The sequence below is a fragment of the Malaclemys terrapin genome, chromosome 8 (genome assembly GCF_027887155.1).
Source record: "Malaclemys terrapin pileata isolate rMalTer1 chromosome 8, rMalTer1.hap1, whole genome shotgun sequence".
Taxonomy (NCBI): domain Eukaryota; kingdom Metazoa; phylum Chordata; order Testudines; family Emydidae; genus Malaclemys; species Malaclemys terrapin.
The window spans coordinates 73,140,642-73,164,257 of record NC_071512.1 but is presented as its reverse complement, the minus strand read 5'-3'; the positions used below and the strand labels follow the sequence as shown (position 1 = coordinate 73,164,257).

The following is a 23,616-nucleotide window of genomic DNA, read 5'->3' as shown; positions in this document are numbered from 1 at the left end:
AATGAATGGCATGGTATTAAGCCTGATCAACAGGCATCTCTACAACCAGTTCACAAACACCACTGAAAAAGCCTCATGCAATGCATCCTCTCATGGCCTACACTTCAGTGTTCACAGTTAAGTAGAAATAAGGATAGAAGGTTAATGAAAATTTGGAAGAGCTTGCCAGAAGCATAAAAGGACACTCTCATTGTTTTGTCTTTTCAATGACAAAGAGCAGTGGTTCTCAACCAAGGTACGCAGGAGGTCTTCTAGGCCAGTGGTTCTCAAACAAGGGCCGCTGCTTGTTCAGGGAAAGCCCCTGGCGGGCCGGGCTGGTTTGTTTACCTGCTGCGTCCGCAGGTTCAGCTGATCGCAGCTCCCAGTGGCCGCGGTTCACTGCTCCGGGCCAATGGGAGCTGCAGGAAGCAGCGTGGGCTGAGGGACATACTGGCCGCCACTTCCTGCAGCCCCCATTGGCCCGGAGCGGCGAACCGTGGCCACTGGGAGCTGCAATTGGCTGAACCTGTGGACACGGCAGGTAAACAAACCAGCCCGGCCCGCCAGGGGCTTTCCCCGAACAAGTGGCAGCCCTAGTTTGAGAACCACTGTTCTAGGCAATACATCAACTCATCTAGACACTTGCCTAGGTTTTACAAGAGGCTATATAAGAAGCACCACGAAATCAACATAAACAAACATTTCATACAGACTATGACTTCTTTATACTGCTCTATGTACTATATGCTGAAATGCAAGTACAATATTTATATTCCAATTGATTTATTTTATAATTATATGGTAAAAATGAGAAAGTACACAATTTTCAGTAATAGTGTGTTGTGACACTTGTATTTTTATGTCTGATTTTGTAAGCAAGTAGTTAAGTGAGGTGAAACTTGGGGTATGCAAGACAAAGACTCCTGAGAGGGGTACAGTCCTCTGGAAAGGTTGAGAGCCACTGCTAAAAAGGACAATTCTATTAGGATTTCTACATCGTCTCCTGGATTTCTCATGGTCAGCTGGAATTTAACTCCTCTTTCCTCTCCCCCCACCCCGTCATTTTGAGCCATTTGATGCCGCTATCCCCTGGTCAAGTAAGGATTACTCAAGTCAGTAACCAGAGAGTCACCCAATTCTTCTCCCCTCATGTATAGGCAGCATCTAACTCCTCCCACTTCTCCACATAATAGCTAAATTGGTCTCTTCTCTTCATTCTATTTTATTAGTAAGTATCACCCTTCCTGTCTACTGTAACCGGGGTGAAAGTAGGCCGGTACCGTGTATCGGTAAGAAGCTGGTACCGGCCTGAACCAGCAGGGCTGCTGACTGAGGGTAGGGGAGCAAAAGGGGCAGCTGCCCCAGGGTCAGCAATTTAAAAAGGGCCTGGGGTTCCAGCCGCCACCACCACGGCAGCAGCTGGAGCTCCAGGCCCTTTTAAATTGCTGCCAGAGTCCTGGGCAGCACCGGCCAGGCAGCACAGATGGGCTGGCTGGGGGCGGCTGACCCCTCCAGCCCTGCCCTTTCTACCCAAGGCCCTGCCCCTTCCAGGTAAGTGTTTAATATTATTTTCACCCCGACCGTAACAACCGTTCTCCATCCTTCTTGACAACTATGCAGTGGTTTATTTACTTGTGTGTGTAATCTTGACTCCTGACGAGATACTGACCAAAGTGAAGATAAGAACTTGGGATGAAATCCTGGGCCTTACTGAAATTAACTTCAAAACTCTCACAGACTTCAATGGGGCCAGGGGCCCTGGTATTTAGCAGCTAATGAGTTACCCATTTTTGCTCAAATAGCGTTTGTGCTTAAGGTCCCCTGCTGTTGACCAGTCTGTTCATAGGTAGGCAGCCATAGCTAGTTACAGTAATGGTTTATCAGAGAGGCTCTCAAGCGACAGTACCTGCTTTCCTACCTAGTTTCAAAGGACTGAGTTCACTCCCACACTATGCTTGACTTTCCCCATACTATCACAATGGGTGTGTTGAGCTAGCAACACAAACAGAAGATTTTTGGGTGTACATTTTAGAGATTCACGTGACCCTCTGGCACTAAGTTTTGGGATTTCATGGCACACAGGCCAATTCAAAAATGTACCAGCACTTATAGCCAGGAAAGTCTAACCAAAAAAGTGTCAAAAACAATTCACTTATTATTTTCAAGAGTGGTCACCAAATTTACATACAAGTAGTCATCCATGCATCTATTTCACATATCCAAAATCACCTAAATGAGCCGATATTTGCAAGCACAAAATTAGAGGCGGTTTAAGCCTCTTAACTGAGTGAACTAAATTATTCAAGTTTTTGCATTTCACCTGGGAAATCCTATTTTGCACTACCAGGCAAGCAAGGCAGTCACACTAGCCGTATTGTTTGGTTTGTACCTTTGCGAATGAGACAGTAGCTATGTATCTCCAGGAGAATATCAATACCGACATGCCAAGCTACAAATCCAATCATTGTGTAAGTGTCCCATGGGTCTGGAAGGTTGAGTGCTGGTAGGTCCATTCCCAGGAACATAGTTACCACTGTTGTTAAAACAAAGACATAGTTTAAAGACGTGAAAAAAAACGTTGAGAAGTATTGTCCTTAAGACAAAGTAACACAAGCATATGGCTTAGTGGGTGAATGGTTATCAAGAGTTAAATATACTTCTAGAGGCTTAAGAATGAAAAAAAACACATCCAACTACCTCTAACTGTATGGCTCAGGATAACTATGATCCTTGTTATACATTGATCCTATGAAATAACCTCAGAGTTCGGAACTACTTTACTATATAGATTGTAAACATGCTAATCTAAAAAGAGGTTTAAAAGGACAATGATGTGATACACAGCCACAATGATAACAAATTCCTCCAAATAAATGGAGGACTGTAACTGATTTGAAAACTCTGGTGATTATATATAATTTAAAAAACAACAAAACAAAACAACAAAACAAAACAAAAGGTTCCCCCCAAAACTACAAGATGAGGAGGGAGGGAGGGAGGGAGAGAGAGGGGTGCCTCATGCAGGAGATGGGCCACCAGAGTCCCTGAAGACAAGAAAGTCACATAAGGGGTCCCAGTACTCCATATTGATAGGTGGAGACATAGGGAAAGAGGAGGAGCTTTGAAGATACAGGCAAGCTTATAAAAATTTGTCTGGTTGTTGCTTACCCTTGCTATTGTACAGGGTACAGTCTGGTTTGTATAGCCCATACAGACAAAACCCTTATTCTAAAGACCACTTTGGTGATTAACGAGATTGAAGTAGTCATCTACATTAAGATCCATGTTTGAGTAACTAGTGTTCAGCCACCACTCCATTTCTGCAATACCAACATATCTCAAGATGCCTAAGCAAGTTACAAATGGGCTATAAACAAGGAGGTACACTAGATATGCCTAGACAGGATTACAATTACTCACCAGCTAGTATTCTAGCTGTTGTGCCAGTACTCCAATGAACCCAGTTAAATACTTGCCTTCTACAAGAAGAAAAAATAATCAGTGTTAAATCAAGTAATTTAGTTGCCAACATGGAATCTTCCAAAGGTTGGAGGGGAAAAAAAAAAATCCTTAAACATGCCATGTTATCTTGAAAAAATATAAAGTTTGTATCTGTATGAAACATGTTTAAAACTTGTACTTGTTTTGTATACTATCAGCGTAATCTCCTGGAGAAGTACATTATGACATTTTAAGGAGTGTAAATATCCACATACCTTGGTGCATGAGGAGGTGGTCTGAAACCTGCCATCAGAGGTTGAAAGATTGCCAGAGCCATCACGGTACAGCCAAGGTATGGGTGAAAACCTGCCCACTGAACAAAGGATTTCTTTTTATTAATACTGTGACGTTCATACTAAACAATGGAAGCATCATTCAGACCAAAGAACAGGTCAGGAAGAACTGTACACAATTGCAACGCCTTATTTTAATACAGTTTCTTTCAGGTGCATTCCAAGCCCCTATCCTCAGCTACCAGTGTTCCCATCTCACATACCTTTTGGTCTAAGTCTTGGCTATGAATAGAAGTACTTTTTCCTCCTGTGGCATGTTTTTAAATTAATTTAAAACTGAATTGGTATTTATAGTGTAAAAGGCAGCTTGAGAAAAAACAGAACTAGTGGAACATGGGGACAAAACTAAGAGCAAAGGACAAACAGGAAAAGGAAGATTCAGACAGTGTTGGGATGAACTTGCTGTCAACTACCATCATCACACATAAGAAAACTGTTCTAAGAGAAGTGCTTTGCATTCCATCATTTAAAATTAGGCTAGATAAAGCACTAGAAAATTATACCACACAGAAGAATGCTGTATTTGCTGGATGAGGGGAGGGGAAGAAGCAGCAAATTGATTCAGGACCGAATAGATCTTTTTCATCTCTAGTTTCTGTGGTGAAACTAGGAAAAAAAAAAAGTGGGCTCAAAGTGGGTAGAATAATTCCAAACAAGGTCTTTCACACATGGGGGAAAACCAGAAAAGGTGATTCAAGTGCAATTTTTCAACTGAAAGAAGCAGTAAGTAAGAAAACAAGGTAAATGCCTGATTTATACTACTTTGTCTTCAGATCACCACTCAAGCACAGCAATGAGGTAACCGTTTTCATGGTAATTAAATTACTTATGTCATGGACATTAAAACCTTTTTGGGCTGCCTCTGAGATTTGAAGTCTGTATTGTTTCCCGGATAAATGTCATTTGAAGTATGAACAGTAGATCTGTTTTTTTTTTGTTGTTGGTTTTTTTTTTTTTTTTTTAGATACTCACTTTACTCCAGCCTCCTCTGTATATAAAAGGAAGAATAAAAGCGACGCTCGTAAGAAGCACTGTGGTCAACATCAGCATACGATGTACCTATGAACATTTAAATAGGTTTAAAAAAGAAGGAGGAGTGGTGGTGTATTTTGGAGTGTACTTAGAGGAAACTGTTAGAGTTAGCATTACATTGGCAGGCAAGCAGAGATTACTAGTAAAGACAAAGTCCACTGTAAATAGGTGACAATACCTAACTGAACTCATTGTACTTCACAAGTCCAAATGAAAGTTATGACCTGTTGTGGCACCCCAGGTCAAGAAATAAAGAAGATGTAGTTTAAGGAGCATGACAGTCTCTTGTGTTTTATTCTATTTGTAATAAGACTAAAACATACAGCTAAACTTTTATGTAGAGTTTTTTGCCCACCTGGAACCAAATCTCCTTCCCAAACAACGAATGAGGCCAAACTGGTTTGAAGAATCTGGCAACAATAACACCAATACTAACTGTAGTCATCCATGCCACAAACATTAATGAAGCTGAAGAAGAAAATATTCACATGTGAAAATTTGGTTATAACACTGGATATGAACACAATTGACCAAATATTGCAGGGGACAAGCTTCAAAATGTAACTTTAGAAGAACATAAGAGTAGAGGGTCAAATCCTTCTGGTACTTGGTTCAAAAATGCCTCACACATTTGTGTACTCTTGCTATGTTATATATCTATTTTTGAGCTGAAACCAGTCAATAATAGGACTAATCTTTATTGATAGCACTGTAGAGAGATCGGTGCCAGGTCAGGGAAAGCACATGCACTAAGATATAGATTTCACTTCCAAACCAGAGGGCAGTCTATTGCTGCCTCCATGAGCCGGTTCACTGTGCAATAGCACAAGTCAAAACAGAGGCAGTAATGAGCAGCCTGTGCTTCATCTGCTGACCACAGGTTTTTTGGTGAGCAACTACACAGAGAATTTTTGAGTTAGATTTTAGTATCAAAATTTTAATGGGTTAATTCAAAACAGGTCCTTCTTTGACAGAAAGTAGAATTTCCATTCAGCTCTTTATGGACTTGTTTCAAAACCAATTAATGTGAATGGAGAGACTCCCATTAACTTCAATGGGCTTTGGCTCAGGCTCCAAACCAACACCTAATGAGTGTCTCATGGTTAAGGCTGTGTGTCCCAGCCAATGGGAGCTGGTGCTTGTGGCAGGAGCAGCACATGGAGCCCCCCTGGCCACTCCTCCCCGTAGGAGCTGTGAGGACATGCTGGTTGGAGCCAGGTAGGGAGCCTGCCAGCCCCACGAACCCTACCCTGCACAGAAGGGGTCCCAGACCACACACCACACCTGCGGTGGTCCCGAACCATCACCACCACCCCCAGCCTCCCCGCCCAAAGTTTTAGTTAAGGGTATATAGTAAGAGTCATGGACATGTCACAGGCCATAAATTTTTGTTTACCGCCTGTGACCTGTCCATGAGTTTTACTAAAAATACCTGTGACTAAAATGTAGCCTTACTCATGGTACACACATTTATTTTATATAGTATTGAAAAAAGGGAACTTCAAAATAGAGATGCAATTCTAAATTTAGACTGTCAAGTCATAAAAACAAGACAACAAAATTCCTTTAAAACAAGGGAGCTAGTAATACGCTTGATAAATGAGTAAAATAAGTTCCTCTCTCTGGATGAGTAGAATCCTGCAAAACCATGTTACAGTTTGTCAGGTTTTTTTAAAATTAAGGGGGGGGGGGGGAAGAGTTTTCCTACTTTTTCCCCTAGTTTTCCAAACCAGCTCTTATATCAGGAGAAGCAGATACCCCAGTGGACTGACACACCACAGGAAATACTGTAAATCTTTACAAAATTTGCATCCTTCTTTCTGCAATCAACAGTAGCTTCTTCAGCACTGGGAAAATCTAGTATTTGCTGTTAGAACTGTAACTTGCCATGGAGTTTAAGAAGAAGTGGAGAGCGGGATCCCCCTACATCCTTTGGAGAGTCTGTGACATTGTACATTCCATTGGTGATCAGAGGCTGACGATGATGTTTGTGAATTAGACCTCCTATGCAAAGATACAGAGTAGTTTATAGACAGTTAATGAAAGTTGCTGTGCTTGTATCCCTTCCCCTCCTATCCTTTGTTTACAATTCAGCGAGCACCATGTGTTGTAGGGGGATGGCGATGGTGTTTGTAAATTTCACCTCTGCAGATTCTGATTGGAATATTTTGGATTAAACTCTGCCCGTCCCCTTCCCCCCAAGATTTTTTTCAAAAAAATATGAACATGCATAATCTACCTAAAGAAAAGATATCACTCTCTATTAGATCTATAGGGTTTTGAAGAGCATCTTGTATACAATGCTATTTAGTTTCCATTTTAGTTTAATCCCTATTAAAAATTGTATAGGATTCTCTCTCAAGAATACTACTCCAAGCACCAGATGGTTATGGAACACATTTATATTAAGAGCAAACCAGATTTTTGTTACATTTCCAGAGATGAGCCAGAGCTCATCACATTAAGGTCATTTTCACTGGTTACATGTGAAACTTGCGACAGAAGTCAGATTACTTCTCATGTTTATTTTTAATACATCTTATAGGGGATAGTCCTTGTTTAGCATGGTTTGAGAAATGTGATTATTTAACCATATCTTCAATCAGACTTACCCTCACTCGCTTCCCCATCTGCCAGAAATATGTAATAATTAGCATCTAGATTAAACCTCCCTTTATAAGCAGGAAGACGAAGGTTTCTTCTGAAAGAGCACTGAACAAGTCCGTCAGCCAGCCTCCATGAGATATCTTCAAGGCCATTCTATGAAACATACAATGAACATTTAATACTCATTGTGTGGGGTCTTTCAAACTTTAAAACAAATTTACTCCACTCCTTCCTCCAGACCAGTGATTTTGGCCTGGCTCTACTTGACCAATGTTGGACAATGAGCCAATGTTCACTGACTCTTAACAGCCCATATCATAAAAAGAGTTAGCTGCACCAGCATAGTCAGTGATGCCAGCAAGAATCTGAGAGTTCTCTTGATGTGGTAGGCTTCTAGGCAACAGCTGCAGGGACATGCTTTCACACACTACATTTTAGGGCATGGTCTTCAAAATGGTGACTAACAAAGTTGTCTTACACGGGTGTATTTACAGAAAGCTATTTTAAAATAAAGACAATAGATGCACAGGAGCACTGTGAGGTTAAATTACTTGCTCAAGTTCACACAGAAGGCATAAGGGTAAAGAGAGTGCTTCCCTGGATAACAGAATCAGGAAGTTTGCATTGTATTACCCGTTTGTCTGCCATCTCAGCATGACCTTGAGCAAGTCACTTCCCTGCTACCATTTTTACTCTCAGTTAACCTTTTGTAGAGTCACTGCAGGGCTCTCGAAAAATCACTGAGGCTACATCTTCACTACAGGGTGGGGGTCGATTTAAGATACGCAAATTCAGCTATGCGAATAGCGTAGCTGAATTTGACGTATCGCAGCCGACTTACCCCGCTGTAGGGATGACGACAAAATCAACCTCTGCGGCTTCCTGTCGACGGCGCTTACTCCCACCTCCGCTGGTGGAGTAAGAGCGTCGATTTGGGGATCGATTGTCGCGTCCCAATGGGATGCGATAAATCGATCCCCGCGAGGTCGATTTCTACCCGCCGATTCAGGCGGATAGTGTAGACCCAGCCTTAGACTGTGGAGTTCCATCAGCAATGGTAGGAGATTTTTAGAAAGTTTCCCTAGCATAGACTGGGCAACAACAGAACTACCTCACAGGTTGTTCAAATAGAAGTAATAACGAAGCCAGCAACAGATCTGGGTCTCAACATTTCTTATGCATCAGAAATAAGCACCTCCTATGTGAGGTGGGTCAGTGAGTCCAGAAATGATAAAGACCCCAGGATTTTTCCCTAAGATGGCTACTTATAGAACTACTGCCTTACTAGCTTCATTCAAAGCTACTGGATTTTAAAAAGACAACATCAGTGAAATATTGACAAATTAGAACCCAGCTGCATGCAAAGTGTCTTAACTGTCACACACCATACCTCTGAGTCCAACACAGGAGGAATTCGCCCACTAAGATAAGCTGTGTTTACATTAATACGGTGATCTTCATTAATACACAGATATGCATCATCGTCACCCTGAAAATAAAAGCATTTTCCCCCAATTTAGATTGTAATTATAGGCAAATCTATATGCAGATGAATGGTTTATTCCAAGCTCTCCTTTCCACCTGCACTATACCCAGAGTAACTTCATTGCCATTACAGCAAGTTTACAATGGTACAACTAAACTGAGAGTCTGGCCTGAAGTATTGTAAGAGTTGAAAGTTTGAACTTTCAAATGGAATCAAATGGAAAAACTACTTTTTTTTAATGACATTGGCTAGAAATATACAAGGTATTTAATTGCACGCCATATGCCAATACCAATCTTTGCATTGTTAAGTTGAAGAAGATAATGTTATAGTTAAAAAGTTTACTCCAACACAATACACCCTACACTGCAAGATATAGTGCTTGAAAATGATAAAGGCTTACCACCAGGGGTCAGTGGTACATGTACTTTTAAAAGTATTTATGCAGTGAGCACCAGGATAGTCTGTAAAATGGTTTGATCCTAGTATCTGACAGCCCATTGACAGTGTTTTGGGGATGCTAAAAGTGTTTTCATCTAGACCTTTTGAATATCAGTGCCAAAAAGGGGTGGGATTTTAATTCAAATGAGTAACTTGTTTATAAATCTGACAAAGTGGGTATTCACCCATGAAAGCTTATGCTCCAATACATCTGTTAGTCTATAAGGTGCCACAGAACTCAGTCTGGATCTGTAAAAAGCGACAAACACAGCTACCCCCTGATACTTGTTTATAAATAAAATTTCTCTATTACTTTGTAGAAAAAGTATCCCCATCCACATTGCCAGAGTCACAAATACTTCTAGGAGTATTAATAAATACCTCTGATTATTTAAGCTAAGTAGATCAATTTACATCATCAAATTATGTGATTAAAACTGGAATTAACTGTTGAGGTCAAAGAAGAGAATGTTATTTCTTCCTATATTTGTAGAGTGAAGAACTACTTTTTCTTGTGACAATGCACACATAGAAATGCTTTAAGAATGTTACTCTGTTCAGTAAGGAAGTTAGATATACAGACTAGTGCATGATCCTCTTGCACATTGTAACTCTCTTCAGCCATAAGAATCTCCAAAGGGCTTTCGGGAATGACTGCATCCACCCCTGAACTGCATACTTATTTTGGACAGAAACCACAGTGAACATACAGAGCACCTTACAGAGATTCCTTTTAGGATAGGCAGTGAAGACCACCACCTCTAACTGCAACTACCCAGGCATTTAGTTATGCTACAATGTAACTGTCTGGAATTTGACCAAGAGACAGAAGGCAAGTTCTCATTCTTTCAGAGAGCGCCAGAGGAACTTAAATGCAACTGTTTAGTCCGGGACTACATGTTTCTATCTATACCGGTAAGAGGCCACCTCCATCCAGCAGTGCTCTCGAGCACCACATGGGAGTAATTATTAGTGGGCAACGTCCCACTATCACCTTTTCAGTTTCTCGTAAAGGGTTCTCATCTGACTACTACTCAGGCTCAGGTCTATTTAATTTATAAAATCTGATGGACATGCAGCTGAGAATGGTGGGGCTACACCAGTCTTCATCCTCAATTTCTTGACTAAGAATAAGTTATGTATTTTGTTGTGCTACTTGGATGGCATAGGAAATACTGTAAAAGGGATACTCACCATCCACTGGTCATGAGATAATGCAAAGGCTATATATCCTTCACTAGGACCACTCATTTCAATAAGTATCGAGTGGTTATTTTGTTTGAAGGACAGAAAGAAACAATAGGCAGTCCCAGGATCACATTTTGGAGGATTTCTTATGCAGAACTTTGTAATTCCACAGCCAGAGGCATTAAACTGGACAGACAAGTAGAAAATTAAGTTAACAAACAAGCTGGTCATTCTCCACCCCACCCACAACTAAAATTACTAAAGTCTCAACTAATATAGAAGTGAAGATCTACACAGAAAATGCATAAAGAAACCCCTCTTCTTCTCCCCAACCCCACATAACCAATAATTACTAACCAGGATTAGAATTCACTGTCGTGGTAGTTATTAAATTGTGAGCTTTGAATTCACCAATAAGTTTAAATGAAAGAGTTCGACATCATAGTGGTAACAAGGCTATAATTTGGAAGTGTAATACAATCCCCTCCTGTTCAAGGACATTTCTTCTGTTTAATAAAATAAGTTATAATTAACTCAAGTAAAAAGTTTCTATATACTTTTCAAGACATCCTGGTGTCTCACTTTCCCTAGACTATTCCAAGTCATTAACAGCCCCATAGTGCTTAAATTATTAGAAAGATGCTCCTGTGGACTCTTACAAACCTGAAATAACACATTCTGGGGAGAGAAAAAAGTGTATTTTTTCCTGAATGGTTGGTTAAAAACCCACCAAGAAAAGTTAAGCTGCACAAATGCCCAATACATAGCATCGGGGGGAGGGATAGCTCAGTGGTTTGAGCATTGGCCTGCTAAACCCAGGGTTTGAGTTCAATCCTTGAGGGGGCCACTTAGGGATCTGGGGCAAAATCAGTACTTGGTCCTGCTAATGAAAGCAGAGGCTGGACTCTATGACCTTTCAGGGTCCCTTCCAGCTCTATGAGATAGGTATATCTCCATATATTTAACTTTGAGTACTTTAAATACAACAAATTCAGAACAACCATGTTCAAGATAGCAGTAAGTGGAAAAGATGTCATATTGCTAAACCTGGTCATGTTCAATGAGAATACTATTGCCCAACTTCAATTAGAATTTCAAGGACCAGTAATGGAAGTCCAAACAAAGACAAACCCATGTGAACAAGCAGTTATAAATTAAGCTTACCCACTCATATATAGAAATCTACTTTGTTCCTGCCCACCCACACCCTCATTTTATTAAACTTGAGTTTTATTTATACAGAACCACAGGTCAGCATCACTCTTTATACATAAAGCATGACATGACTCCCCAGATGAGCTTAGGTATTTGTCTTTTCACCTTCTTACTAAATGGTGCTTGAGCTGAGTTTCCCTTCCCCACTCCTTTTCTCTCAACATCTCAATAGTTAATAATCTGATAGAGACACATGGTGGGTGAGGTAATATTTTGTATTCGACCAACTTCTGTTGGCGAGAAAGACAAGTTGAGACAAAAAGAGAGAATTGGTCCAATAAAAGATATTACCTCACCCACCTTGTCTCTCTAATATCCTGGGACTAACCTGGCTACAACAACACTGCATACAATAATCTGATAAGTCATTTCCCATCTTCCACCTTCTGTCAACACAGTGGCTAAGAAAGTCGTAACTGCAGCCCTACTTGGGAAAAACTCCTATTGAAGCCAGGCATAAGAACTGAATAAAGGTTGCAGAATTTAGTTCATAATAGAGAAATATACCCACTGATTTTGTTAGATGGAAAACTGGCTGTGAAGTTGGTAGAGTCTCTGGTGTAATACTTGTAGGTGTCGTCAAAGGTGGTGCATTAGGTTGGGAAATGACGGGACCAGGAATCTTCACCCAAAAGATTTTATATTTCTCTACAACTGTGGCTCTGAAGGGCAGGGAGGAAGCCACACAAATATTCATTTAGTACTTGCACACCCCTCACAGTACTGAATTACTAAATAATGCTTTACAAAAAAGGAGGGAGAAACTCCTTTACTTAGCTGGCCAAAAAGAAACATACTTGTCATACAACTAATCTCTCCAAACTTGGCATCTACACAGGTACCTGATGAGTATTTGGGGGGCGGGGGGGAAGATGAGGGAGAACCCTCCAGCCAGAAGGATCCACCACACAGCAGATCAAGCTTCAGAAATGGATTCAAGGCAGTCACTTCTCAGCTGCCTGCTGCATAACTTGCAGCATCACAGAAGGGTGGGATTTAATTTCTATTTCAAAACATATGAGTGTCACTGCTCATACCATACATTTTGGGTCCAAAATGCAGAGCCATACAACGGTAGAGCACGTGTGCAATTTTGGTTAGGAATTACACTAAAATTTACACATCAAAAAAATATTTCTATCACTACATTTGTAAGTCACCCCTTGCCAAGAGACAGGAAAAATCTTAAGTAGTAGGCCATTGTCAGCCAGTAACATGCCTTGCAACTTCCCCATTTCAGAAGAGGAGAAAATGTTGATGATTTTCTTTTTTTTTACCCTCCTTCAGGATTGTAATTTTATTTGGGAAATGCATAAAAAAAGATCTTCTGCCTTGATATTCTCTTCCACAAGGTTCTGTATTAAGATTGCTTCTTGTTTTTATTGTCCTTCCAGATGCAGTAATTGAGCACAGAAGCCCAAAGTTAATCAAGCTAAATAAGAGAACATCAAATATGCTGCTTTCTTGTTGACATGGTACCAGGTGACGGTTGTAGCTGTTGCTGCATCACTAGCGAGTAGGAGATCAACCAACCCCCATCCTATTTTGTGAGCTCCAAACAATATGGGAGTCCATGCCCAGTTTAATGCCAGCTGCCCTGCATACAGTCCAAGTGGAACCATTGACTCTTCATTGAAACCTCCCAGCTCCTTCCATAGGCAGCAGAGCCCGTTCTTGAGCGGGAGTTGGTGTGGGCAGAAAAGGGAGGAAGCTAACAAACAGTTTCCCCCAGAGACATTTCCTGGGTGCTAATCAATATTTATGACAGATATAACACTATATATTCACCTACTTTGGATTTCTAATAAAGGATCTCCAATATTGTGTTTACTTACAGAAATTGTACATGTTCTGGTGCATCTGTAGGAGCAATCCAATAAGCCTCTACATGGGTCTTTTTTGATTTACTTGTGTGACTGACAGCAGAATTCTGAAACAGATATATCCAGAATCAGAGAGAACCTGCACATAGGAGTCATACAGCAACACTTCTATAGTTATTCTACAAGGCAACGCAATGCACCAGAGATGCAGTTAAATGGAGTCCTGAACAAGCCCATAGACCCACCCCACCTTCCATTGATTTCAATGGAAAGCCTCCATACTGACTTTAGTGGGAAATCAGTTGGGTCCTATGAAAGGGAATCAGTTATAACCTGGCTGTGGCAATTATCAATGTCTGCAATATATGCTGTATGGAGTGCTGTGTGTTCTACTTAACACACTAAGATGTAGTGTCTACTTGCTGCGTGCAGAGCCAGTTGGCGCTAACCATTCCACATTAGTGGAAGCTGGAGGCTTTGGCCAGAGCTAACTGCAGAGAGCCACACCTCCATCTGCAAGTCACTGCCCAACTGTGTTGAGCTGCCTGCCTAACCAGAACTAGAAGGGCTAAGAAGCTTAGGCCATGTCTACACTGGGGATTTTAGCTATTGGTGTAGCTACACCAATGCATCTTGGTTCCTGTTTGAAGCACATATCATACCTTTACAAGTCCACATGTCAGGAGCTGAGAAATCCTTTCTTCAGCTAGCATAAAAGAGCCAACTGCAGGGCCTGCCAAGTTCTCTGCATTCCGGGCTTGTATGAAAAATCCTTCAAAAACTGGACCAGATAAACTAACTAAAATAAGGAGGGGGGGGGGGGTAAGTAAGATGTTAAGATGTTTCCAATGTAATCTGTAAAGGTGGAAGTGAACAAATATGCTTCCCCTGCCCCCTGAACTCCATGCCTTAGCAATAACCACTGTTTAACATTATTTTAGAGGTTAACTGTGCTGAACTTGGATGAACACTCATGAGCATCACCAGGACATTTCAATTTTCTCAGGATGGGGCTGTCTATGGTTCCTTGAACCAGGTAACCACAAGGAATCTACAGAAGGTGAGTGAGGCAAGACAAAGCACTTTCTTTGACCACCGTACTTTACCACAACTGCAATGCTGGACACAATACCTTTTATATGGTCCCCTGGTCTAAATTCGGTCTCATTCACTGATATAGTGTGCTCAGGTGATGGCTGTGGAGAATGTTCATGGCGAGGCATCATACTACTGCAGGCCTCTCTTACTTTTCCATTTGGATAACCAGCCGCAGGAACAGAAAGAAAGGCAAATATCCAAAGAGTGAAAGCCAGTACAGGAGGCTCCATCTGAATAAGTTAAAGTCACACATTATTAACCAACACTGTAAATGCTATGCTGTTTATAGAGTAGGAAGACTAATGTTGGTCTTTAGTAGACATGATTAAATTTAAATTAAATAAAAAAAAGGTTTGCAAACATCTTAACAAGCGAAGGCACCAGGTTCAAGAATCATAGCAAACTGGAGTATCCAGACAATTGCCAGGCATTCATGAGATTGTTTATAGACACCAAGCATTTAACAAAATTTTAGTATGAATGATTTGTTCAAGAACTCCTGTGGTTGTGGCAGATCATCCAGTCATGTGGTGCTGTTTGTCCTCTCTGACCAGATTTGTGTTGTGGATGGGCTACCATTTAAAGCAAGGTCTATGTTTATTTTCTCCTTTTAAAATAGCCCTTTCACAACTTTCAGTAGAGTTTTTTCTGCCTTCCTGCTGATATTTATGGGTCTTCTCAACAGTGGAGAGAAGATGGGACCATGAGCAATAGCCCCCAAACATGTGTGGGCTCATCCTTTGCTTCTTCTATATTCATATACTTTGAGTGAGTATACTTGGCACTTATTACACGGTACAGGACACTCCTCACTTTCCTTTTTGATTTTCAAAATGCTTCACAAAACACTAACATTCTCACATATGTAAATATCATCCCTGTTTTACAGATGGGGAAACAGAGGGAGAGAGATTATGTGACATGATCAAGGCTGCAAAGAATCTTCATCCTGGGAGTATAACTCAGGAATTCCTGCTTTCCAGTCTCGTGCTCAGCCCATGCTACAATCTTCAGTTGCATTCTTCAGTCAGCTCTAGAAAAGATAAGCCAGCCTCAAGCAGAGACTGGACTCAAAACCCTCCCTACATGGCATTACACCCTCTCTCGTCTGACCACTCCAGTCAGATGAAGCCCACCAGTTACATGAGACATAAGCAACTTCAAAAATCAACCTAATAAAATACAAATGCAAAGGATCATAGCATTGAGGAACAACAAAAGCCTATGACAAGTCCAGATGTTTATTAATCAGAGTGACAAAGAAGTCCAAATCTACATCATGCAGTACTGATGGTGAACCAGTCACATAGTATATATTTATTCCTAAAGATTCCCCAGTGACAAGATCTTCCCCAGTGATTACAATGGCCAAGTAGTGGAAAACATTTCTTTAAAGTCAGATGAAACAAACTATTACTGTGACATCCTAAAAATCAAGCTACTGTTTCAAAGTACAAAGTTCTGACTAGAACTAAACTCTGATCTTATGCTCTAGTAAAATATTTGTATCTCCATTAGCTACAAACAGGTTTTCCCAAAGCACTCCCCCATGGAATTTGAACTGAGTTGTTCTGGACTTTTTTTCCCCCCACCTTTCATCATGAGAAACAAATATTGATGCAAAGAACCACGATCTTTTAGGACTGAAGATCATGACGAAGGGCAATGTAGATCTGACAGCAGAGGTTTAAAAGAAAAATTTACTTTGTTCTGCCATACTCCCCATTGTGGCAGAAAGAAAGATAGGTCTGGGTTTTTAAATGTTACATTTATGTACAGTCGGATCTTTGATGGGGTTGCTATTCTGCATGTTAAGCAGAACATTGTAAATAAAAAGTTTTCAATTATTATGAAGAAATTGTTCAAAGTAAAAATACATTTGATACTGATTTTGCCTCATCCTTGTGTTTCCTTGCATTATGGTACTGTTACATGAACATTATTTGTATACACAACAATACGTTCTGTACTTACAGGTATAAGGTAGACATTTGATATTATGCACAATATTGTTCCAAGACAGATGCTGAGGGTGGCAGCATTATTTCAGGGTGTACTCATTAAATGTTATCTGGGTTTTGACATGTACCTGGTGCATCTTTACCATATGACGAAAAGAACTTGTTTCTACTATGGTCAAACAAAATGGTAAGAAAGACTCTTGAAATCTTCACCCTCACAGACATCAAGGTTGAAAGCAGATTACCAGAGAGTAGAGTGCCCCCGTTCAACTGTGTAGGGGAGACATACCCAAGTCAGAAATATACTAATGTGAGGTCCAAAGATCTGCTTTCTGGGGAAGTACAGTCTATTTTACACAAATAGATCAGAAAACTGAGTTATGTGCTTAGGAAGCTTCCTATGGATGTAAAGATAACACAGGCACAGCACCATTTCTCAGATAAGATGAGCCCTGCCCTCTGATAAAAGAGAAACCAGAAAGGCTACAAGGCCAGAGTAACCATTAGAACAGGGGTTCTCAAACTTCATTGCACCGCGACCCCCTTCTGACAACAAAAATTATTACATGACCCCAGGAGTGGGGACTGAAGCCTGAGCCCGGGGGGGAGGAGGGAGAGGAGGCGCAGCCCAAAGACGAAGCCCAGGGCTGAAACCGAAGCCCAAGTACTGCTTCCCAGAGCGGAGGCCCCTGGGCTTTGACCCCAGGGGGTGAGACTTTGGGTTCAGCTCTAGGCCCTGGCGACCCCATTAAAACAGGGTCACAACCCACTTTGGGGTCCTGACCCACAGTTTGGGAACCGCTGCTCTAGAAGAATGTAATATTAGCTCTTTTCCCAGAGTGCTGGATGCAATTGTACAAAACAATGCAGGATTTGTGCTTCTACATACAGCAAACAGCTCTTATGTTCAGTAAATTTGAGAAAAATCCAGATCTTCAGAATGGTTATACTCCAGGGACGACGACGACAACCACCACCCTAAAAACAAAACCATTGTTTTCCCTAAGAATACTGAGATACAAGACAGGCTAGTATACAAACTCACTGTATCATCGATTACTTCTAGAGAGCGGATTTCCAAGCTTATTGCAGATGACAAATTAAAATGAATTTGGTGAGCTCCTCCTAGTCCCCATTCGAGCACGTCTCAAAAATCCGTCACAATTCTCAATCACCACCAGAGTTCTGCGCTGGAGGGTCAGAGGAGCACATAGAGGATATAGTATGCAAGAACTAAGTTGCACTGGATTTTTGGTGTAAAGAAAGTTTGCATAGTCCTTGTTGAAATCACAGTATGATGGCTCAAGTCACTGCAACTTTTCCCTCACTGGCATGAGCTCCTAGTAACAGAAGGTATAACAAGCTTCAACATGTTGACAGTTGCCAAGAGATAAGACTTGTATGTGATAAGGCGATAACAAAACAATGTTTAGGGTTCCAGTTTAAATAGTAGATGTGGTACAGATTTTTTTTTTTTTTTTTTAAATGAAGAGAAGCCAGGGTTGTTCTTCTGCAAACTGAACTGGTAACAATGCTACTTTTTCCCCATAAAGATAAAAATGGCTTTGCAGAGGGGAGAGAAGAGGGAGATGTGAAACAATTATTTAAAACGGGAGACGGGGTGGGGAGACATTTACACAGGAATAAGTGAGTTTCTGCTAGATATCCCAATTTTTCTACTAAAATTTATTTGTCTGCAAAACACACCACACACAGCTAAGTTTCCTAAGAAAGTCCCTTACTTTCTTTGAGTTAAGATTCTTTAACAGCATAACATTTTTCTCAGGGTTCTTCTCCTAGTAACAGGAAGTTATTCTCTGAAACTCAGTTCCTTCTAGTACATGTATATACAGCAGTATTTTGATTCTTTTGGAGATTCACTTTCTGTGGAAAGTCAGAGAGAAGAGGAATTTGGCACTGAAGAGAAGACAATTTTTGTAAGAGGTGAGTCCAACCAAATACCTCAGATTCAAAATTGCCCAAATTCTCTGAAAGGAGTTCAGTGTTTGAAACCCAATCCAAAGCAGGATGTCATGCCAGACACCATTCCACATACACCTCTACCCCGATATAATGCAACCCGATATAACACGAATTCGGATAGAACGCGGTAAAGCAGCGCTCCAAGGGGAGCGGGGCTGTGCACTCCGGTGGATCAAAGCAAGTTCAATATAACACCGTTTCACCTATAACACGGTAAGATTTTTTGGCTTCTGAGGACAGCGTTATATCAGGGTAGAGGTGTAGTAGTAAACCTAAACACCTTGAAGTTTGGGAATTAAAGTGTAGACCAAAGATCAATCTCACCTCCAATCTGTTGCATATCTTACCTTCCTTAAGGGAATAGAAAAAACTAGACTAGGAGAGAATATCAAGGAGCTGACTTGCAATAAAGCCTCAGCATAAGTACATTTTGAGACTTGTGACTTGTTTGCCATTAAGTCCATAGCAGTAATAACAGAGACAGAACACTTCACAGCCTTGTGAATATGACACCATTAACCACAAGCCATGAAGGAAAAATTGAATTGCTTGGAAAATTGAATATATATCATCAGTAGGTCAGGATGGCATGATATTCAGAGTTTTAAGGCAATTAGTTAATTAACTTACTGAACCAGTAATAATTGCTTCTGAAAAGTCACCATAAACGATGATGGAAGTACCATAAGATCTCAATAATTCAAATAATGTGTTGAAATCAAGAGTGGTAAGATAACAAACCTGGTAAATCTGTATCAATCTTTAGTAAAATTATGGAACATTTGTATTCACTCAATACAGCCAAACTCTCTGAACCCTCTCTCATGTAACATCTTAATGGAATCTAGAATAGCTACCCTTCCCTCCATAAAATTAATAGGGCTACTTTTTCCAATAATTACAGTTTTCCAGTCAGTAGCATAGATTTGCTTTATCATCACAGGCAATTTCCAAAACATGAAGTCATTCATGATATTTGCTAAAAATGAGCAACCATCACAGAAGAAAAATAAAACTCTGAACCAACACATTAAGATTATTGCTACACTTGCCCAGAAGGTGAACAAATTCAAATGTCATAGTCTGTCCAAAAGCTATTAAGTTGCAATAAGTGTATACACAATATACTGTAGCGCTTAAGAGATTTATTTTTCCAGGGTAACAGTGAGATATACTTACATTAAGGAAAGGAATCAAATTAGGAAGGGAAAAAAAAAAAAAAAAAAAAAAACCACAAACCCAACACCACACTGTTCCTAATCACAGTGCTTTGAAAACACACCAGAAAAGTTAGACTTCATGTGCATCCCATTTTTTGATCAGGCTCTTCTGGGGTAAAAATGCACATAGATCACATTTGAGTTATTTTGTTTGAATACCGTATTTTGTTGTTTATTTTTATAATTCACCATGAAAGGGAAGAGGACTTTCAAAAATTTTAAACACGCCTCCTTCCCCCAACCTGTATTGAATAATTTGGAAGTGATTTGGCAGCTATAAATGTCTTCTAATAAAATGAAAAATAGGATTTAGTTAGATTTTTCTCTCCCAATAGTATGGCTTATTAAATTATTTCCAGCTCAAAAGCAGTGAATTGATTTTTGTCAGCTGATCTCCTAAGGAAAGCTCAATCAGAAGGTCACATTCAATCCAAGACTCTAGATAAGATTTAGTAGCATTTAACTGGGAAAAGACTAGCCCTTAAGCCACACTACAAATAAAACTGAAGGCTACCCACAGCTGGTGCCATACGTGAAAAATCCATAGTGACCTTTTAGCAGGAACACACCCATTAGAAGACAGCAGTACTGGATAACTAATATTCTCTAGCGTTTATATTAACTTTAGAGCCATCTATATACAGTTTGAAATGGAAAAACATCTTTGAGTTTAAGGTTTTGTTCACAAGTTAACCAAACTGCACCATCCAAACTGCAGTAAATCATGAGAAGAAAGTCAAGCTGTTTTACCCTAGCTTTTTTACAGTCAGGAAGTATTTTCAAAGTCCAGAAGTATTTTCTTATGACATGGTTGTCCTATATGGTGTGAGCGCTGGCAGACCTTAATGTCAGCAGATTGTTACAGTTAATCATATTATAACTATGTATTCTAGCACAGTAGATTATCAAACTGTTACAGGATTTATATCTTTATTTACAGTGGTTACTTGGGAAATGCTTCAGAACATGCCAGTTAGAAGGGGGCTTTTGTATGTTCATTAAGTAACTCATTTCTATGCAATACACTACTCCTTTTCCACGCTCTCATTAGAGAGAATTGGTAATCCACTAGCTTCAAAATATACTGATCTAAATAAACCCCCACTTGCAGAAGTGTTATACAACAATGCTTCAAACACTGAGCTATAAAAAGTACTGAATCCGGAACTTTCCACAGAGTCCTAAAGCCTTCTAATTATGCAATGTTCAGTATATCATGATATTTGACAGTGCCTGCTTCCTGTCTCTGCTGCCAATCCTAATTCAGGAGGGACTGACTCCCTTTGGAAATGAATATAGCTTAGTTTCCACGTCCATTTCATCCTTCACTTCTCCATGATCAGATTAACCCGATGAACAGTTAATGCCAGCTCTGGTGCTAGTATTTGTGGTATAAACACTTGGTTATTTGGAACAGGACTATGACTATAAAACAAGTTTTACAGAGGTCACCTAAACAGCCAGAAGCTGATAGATAACTTGTAATCATTACTGGCCTGAGCTGGAGTTGAATTGGAATCTTCAGTCTATTCCCCGAGCCATTTGTTACCCAATGCCTTCCATTTTAAGAAGTCTCCCATAGGATAGGCAAGCTACTCAGGGCTCAAGCAGGAGCCTTCTGTGCTAGAGGCACCTAGCCCCGACTCCTGCACTGGGGACAACCCATGGAAATAGGGTAAACATGTTGGTAGGCTTGCAAGGATTGCCTAAAAACCCAAATATTATTCCCAGGAAGCTAGTGATTTCAGAGGTGAGGAACAGATATTTTGGTTCTAAACAGGATCTGGATTTCCTTCTGGTCTTCTGGGTACCTGTAAGAGACACTCCTGAACAACTGGTGAACTGAAGTCCCTCTCTCTTCAGCTTGTCTGAACTAAGGGGAAACAGCTGTGCTTATTTAGATATGTAATAGAGCAGAGCAAGAGTACCTCTTTACCTGTAACCTCTAACTGATGGAGTTTACAGAGGTCATTTTGATCTCAGAAGAGAGACAGAAGGGTCTGTCCACAAAAGCTGTCATGATTGAGAAGCCAGATTGTTCATAACAGGACCTGCCAACTTAAAGGTTTATCCCCATTTTAAGTATTGAAGTATCTAGCACTGGCTAAGTCCTTTGGAGAGAGATTGGAAAAATGAGAGATTGGAAAAATAAGAGATTCTACTTTCATGGACTACAATGACCTTTGGATCAGGCTCTTAGTAGATGTGGGACAGTGAGGACTGAAAGATACTGGAATTGACTTCAGCTATTATCAGGACAAAGTATGGTATGAGAATTTTTAACTTTGGATTTTGTGCAGATCACAAGTTGTAAATAAAACAAACCCCAGAAAAGATCTGTTTTTAAAAAATGAAAATGGATTCCTGCTGAATGTGCCCAGCTGTGCCAACATTCCCTCTCCACCCTGCCACACCCAAGCACCATATTGCATTTTTAGAGGGACAATATTCAACATTAATGGGCTAAAAAGATGCACCCATACCTCACCCCTCACACACATTTTTCTAGAGGACTAAAGGCTGTAAGAAGAAGTTTAGTATCCCAGGGCCTAATCATTCCTTTTCCCACCTGACATGCGTGTGCACACAAATTACCCCTAGATGAGAGGCCCACTAGGTAGTCAGGTGCCTCTGTAGCACCAGCACTATCCCACCTCCCAGGACATCATGGAGGGTTCTCTGCAAGATAAACAATCTTCAGATGAAGAGAAAAAGTCAGATGGATGCATGGAGAATTTGCAGAAAAAGCAGCAAAGCCTCAGTCTGTGCTATCTTCCATGCCAAACCCCTATACGTGGGGGAATGTTCCTAAAGGGGGCCCTGAAGCAACTGTCAAGGAAGCTCTGAGAGCATGGCCTCATTCAAGCCATACTGCCAGGGATTCAGAGAGGGAACAGAGCACCAGTGCATAACCACCAGCCTCTATACCGGAGGCCCTGGCATCCAGCAGGTCCCACAAGCTCCATGAGGTTTTGTGGGCGGGGGGGGGGGGGGAGAGAAATCAACAGCTAGTTCCACTGGCTTGATGACAGAGCTCACCCACCCTTCCCCAAATTGAACAGTCTAGGTTCAAACACTCCATCCCAGAGGAATTTCTTCAGAAGAGGGAGACTGAGCATCTGAATTAGAAACTGGGTGCGCTGCTGTTCAGATTCTGCATGCACTTCCGTGCATATCACACTATGCCATGTTTTCACTATTCTCACAAGGCAACAGGGAACAGAGAGCCCTGCTGTCTGAGCTCCACGTCCCTGAGCAATACAAAAAGAAGGGTTGTGGTCACTTCTGATCCTGTGCCAGCGCTAAAGAACAGAGCAGTCACAAAAAGCAGAAGGACAGCGCTGTTTGCATATTCAGGTTAGCAATAAACTCAGCACCCTGTACTAGTAAGTCACTTAGAAGTTCCAACTTCAAGACTGAGAAATAGGAAGCCAGATACATATTTCACAATCTGGGTGAAAGAAAGAGTTGTATTTCAAAAATTTATTTTATAATAGAGGAAGGTGGTTATATTTTAGTCCTATCATCCTGAGCAGTATAGTATCCCTTTTAAATTAGAAGATCTCTGTATTCTGTCCACATTCTTTGTTAGCTCGCAAAAGACAAATATACATTTCAATGCAAGAGCAGGAATAATCACAGACCAATTCAAGTCTGAGCAAAGGAAAAATTGGGTCTCATTTGCTGTTTGTAGCATGGGACACATTACAAAGTTTTTTATTTCAGTTAACATTAAAGCTGCATACATGGAAGATTAAAAGGTGTCTTTTTAGGGCAAGTCTACACTAC

General features: G+C 40.7%; 1 protein-coding gene across 1 annotated transcript in view; it reads right to left on the bottom strand.

The window, feature by feature from the left end:
• The window catches only part of LOC128842365 (putative ferric-chelate reductase 1), a 44,921-nt gene that overhangs the window by 3,232 nt on the left and 18,073 nt on the right, over nt 1-23,616 (bottom strand). Inside the window, exons 4-16 of the mRNA XM_054038313.1 lie at nt 14,698-14,893; nt 14,228-14,364; nt 13,578-13,672; nt 12,254-12,404; nt 10,534-10,713; nt 8,803-8,901; nt 7,418-7,565; nt 6,693-6,809; nt 5,161-5,273; nt 4,746-4,832; nt 3,696-3,793; nt 3,400-3,458; nt 2,369-2,512 (exon numbers count right to left, since the gene is read on the bottom strand). Of these exons, the coding sequence (XP_053894288.1) occupies nt 2,369-2,512; nt 3,400-3,458; nt 3,696-3,793; nt 4,746-4,832; nt 5,161-5,273; nt 6,693-6,809; nt 7,418-7,565; nt 8,803-8,901; nt 10,534-10,713; nt 12,254-12,404; nt 13,578-13,672; nt 14,228-14,364; nt 14,698-14,893 (1,624 nt within the window). The remainder of the gene's footprint in view (nt 1-2,368; nt 2,513-3,399; nt 3,459-3,695; nt 3,794-4,745; nt 4,833-5,160; nt 5,274-6,692; nt 6,810-7,417; nt 7,566-8,802; nt 8,902-10,533; nt 10,714-12,253; nt 12,405-13,577; nt 13,673-14,227; nt 14,365-14,697; nt 14,894-23,616) is intronic.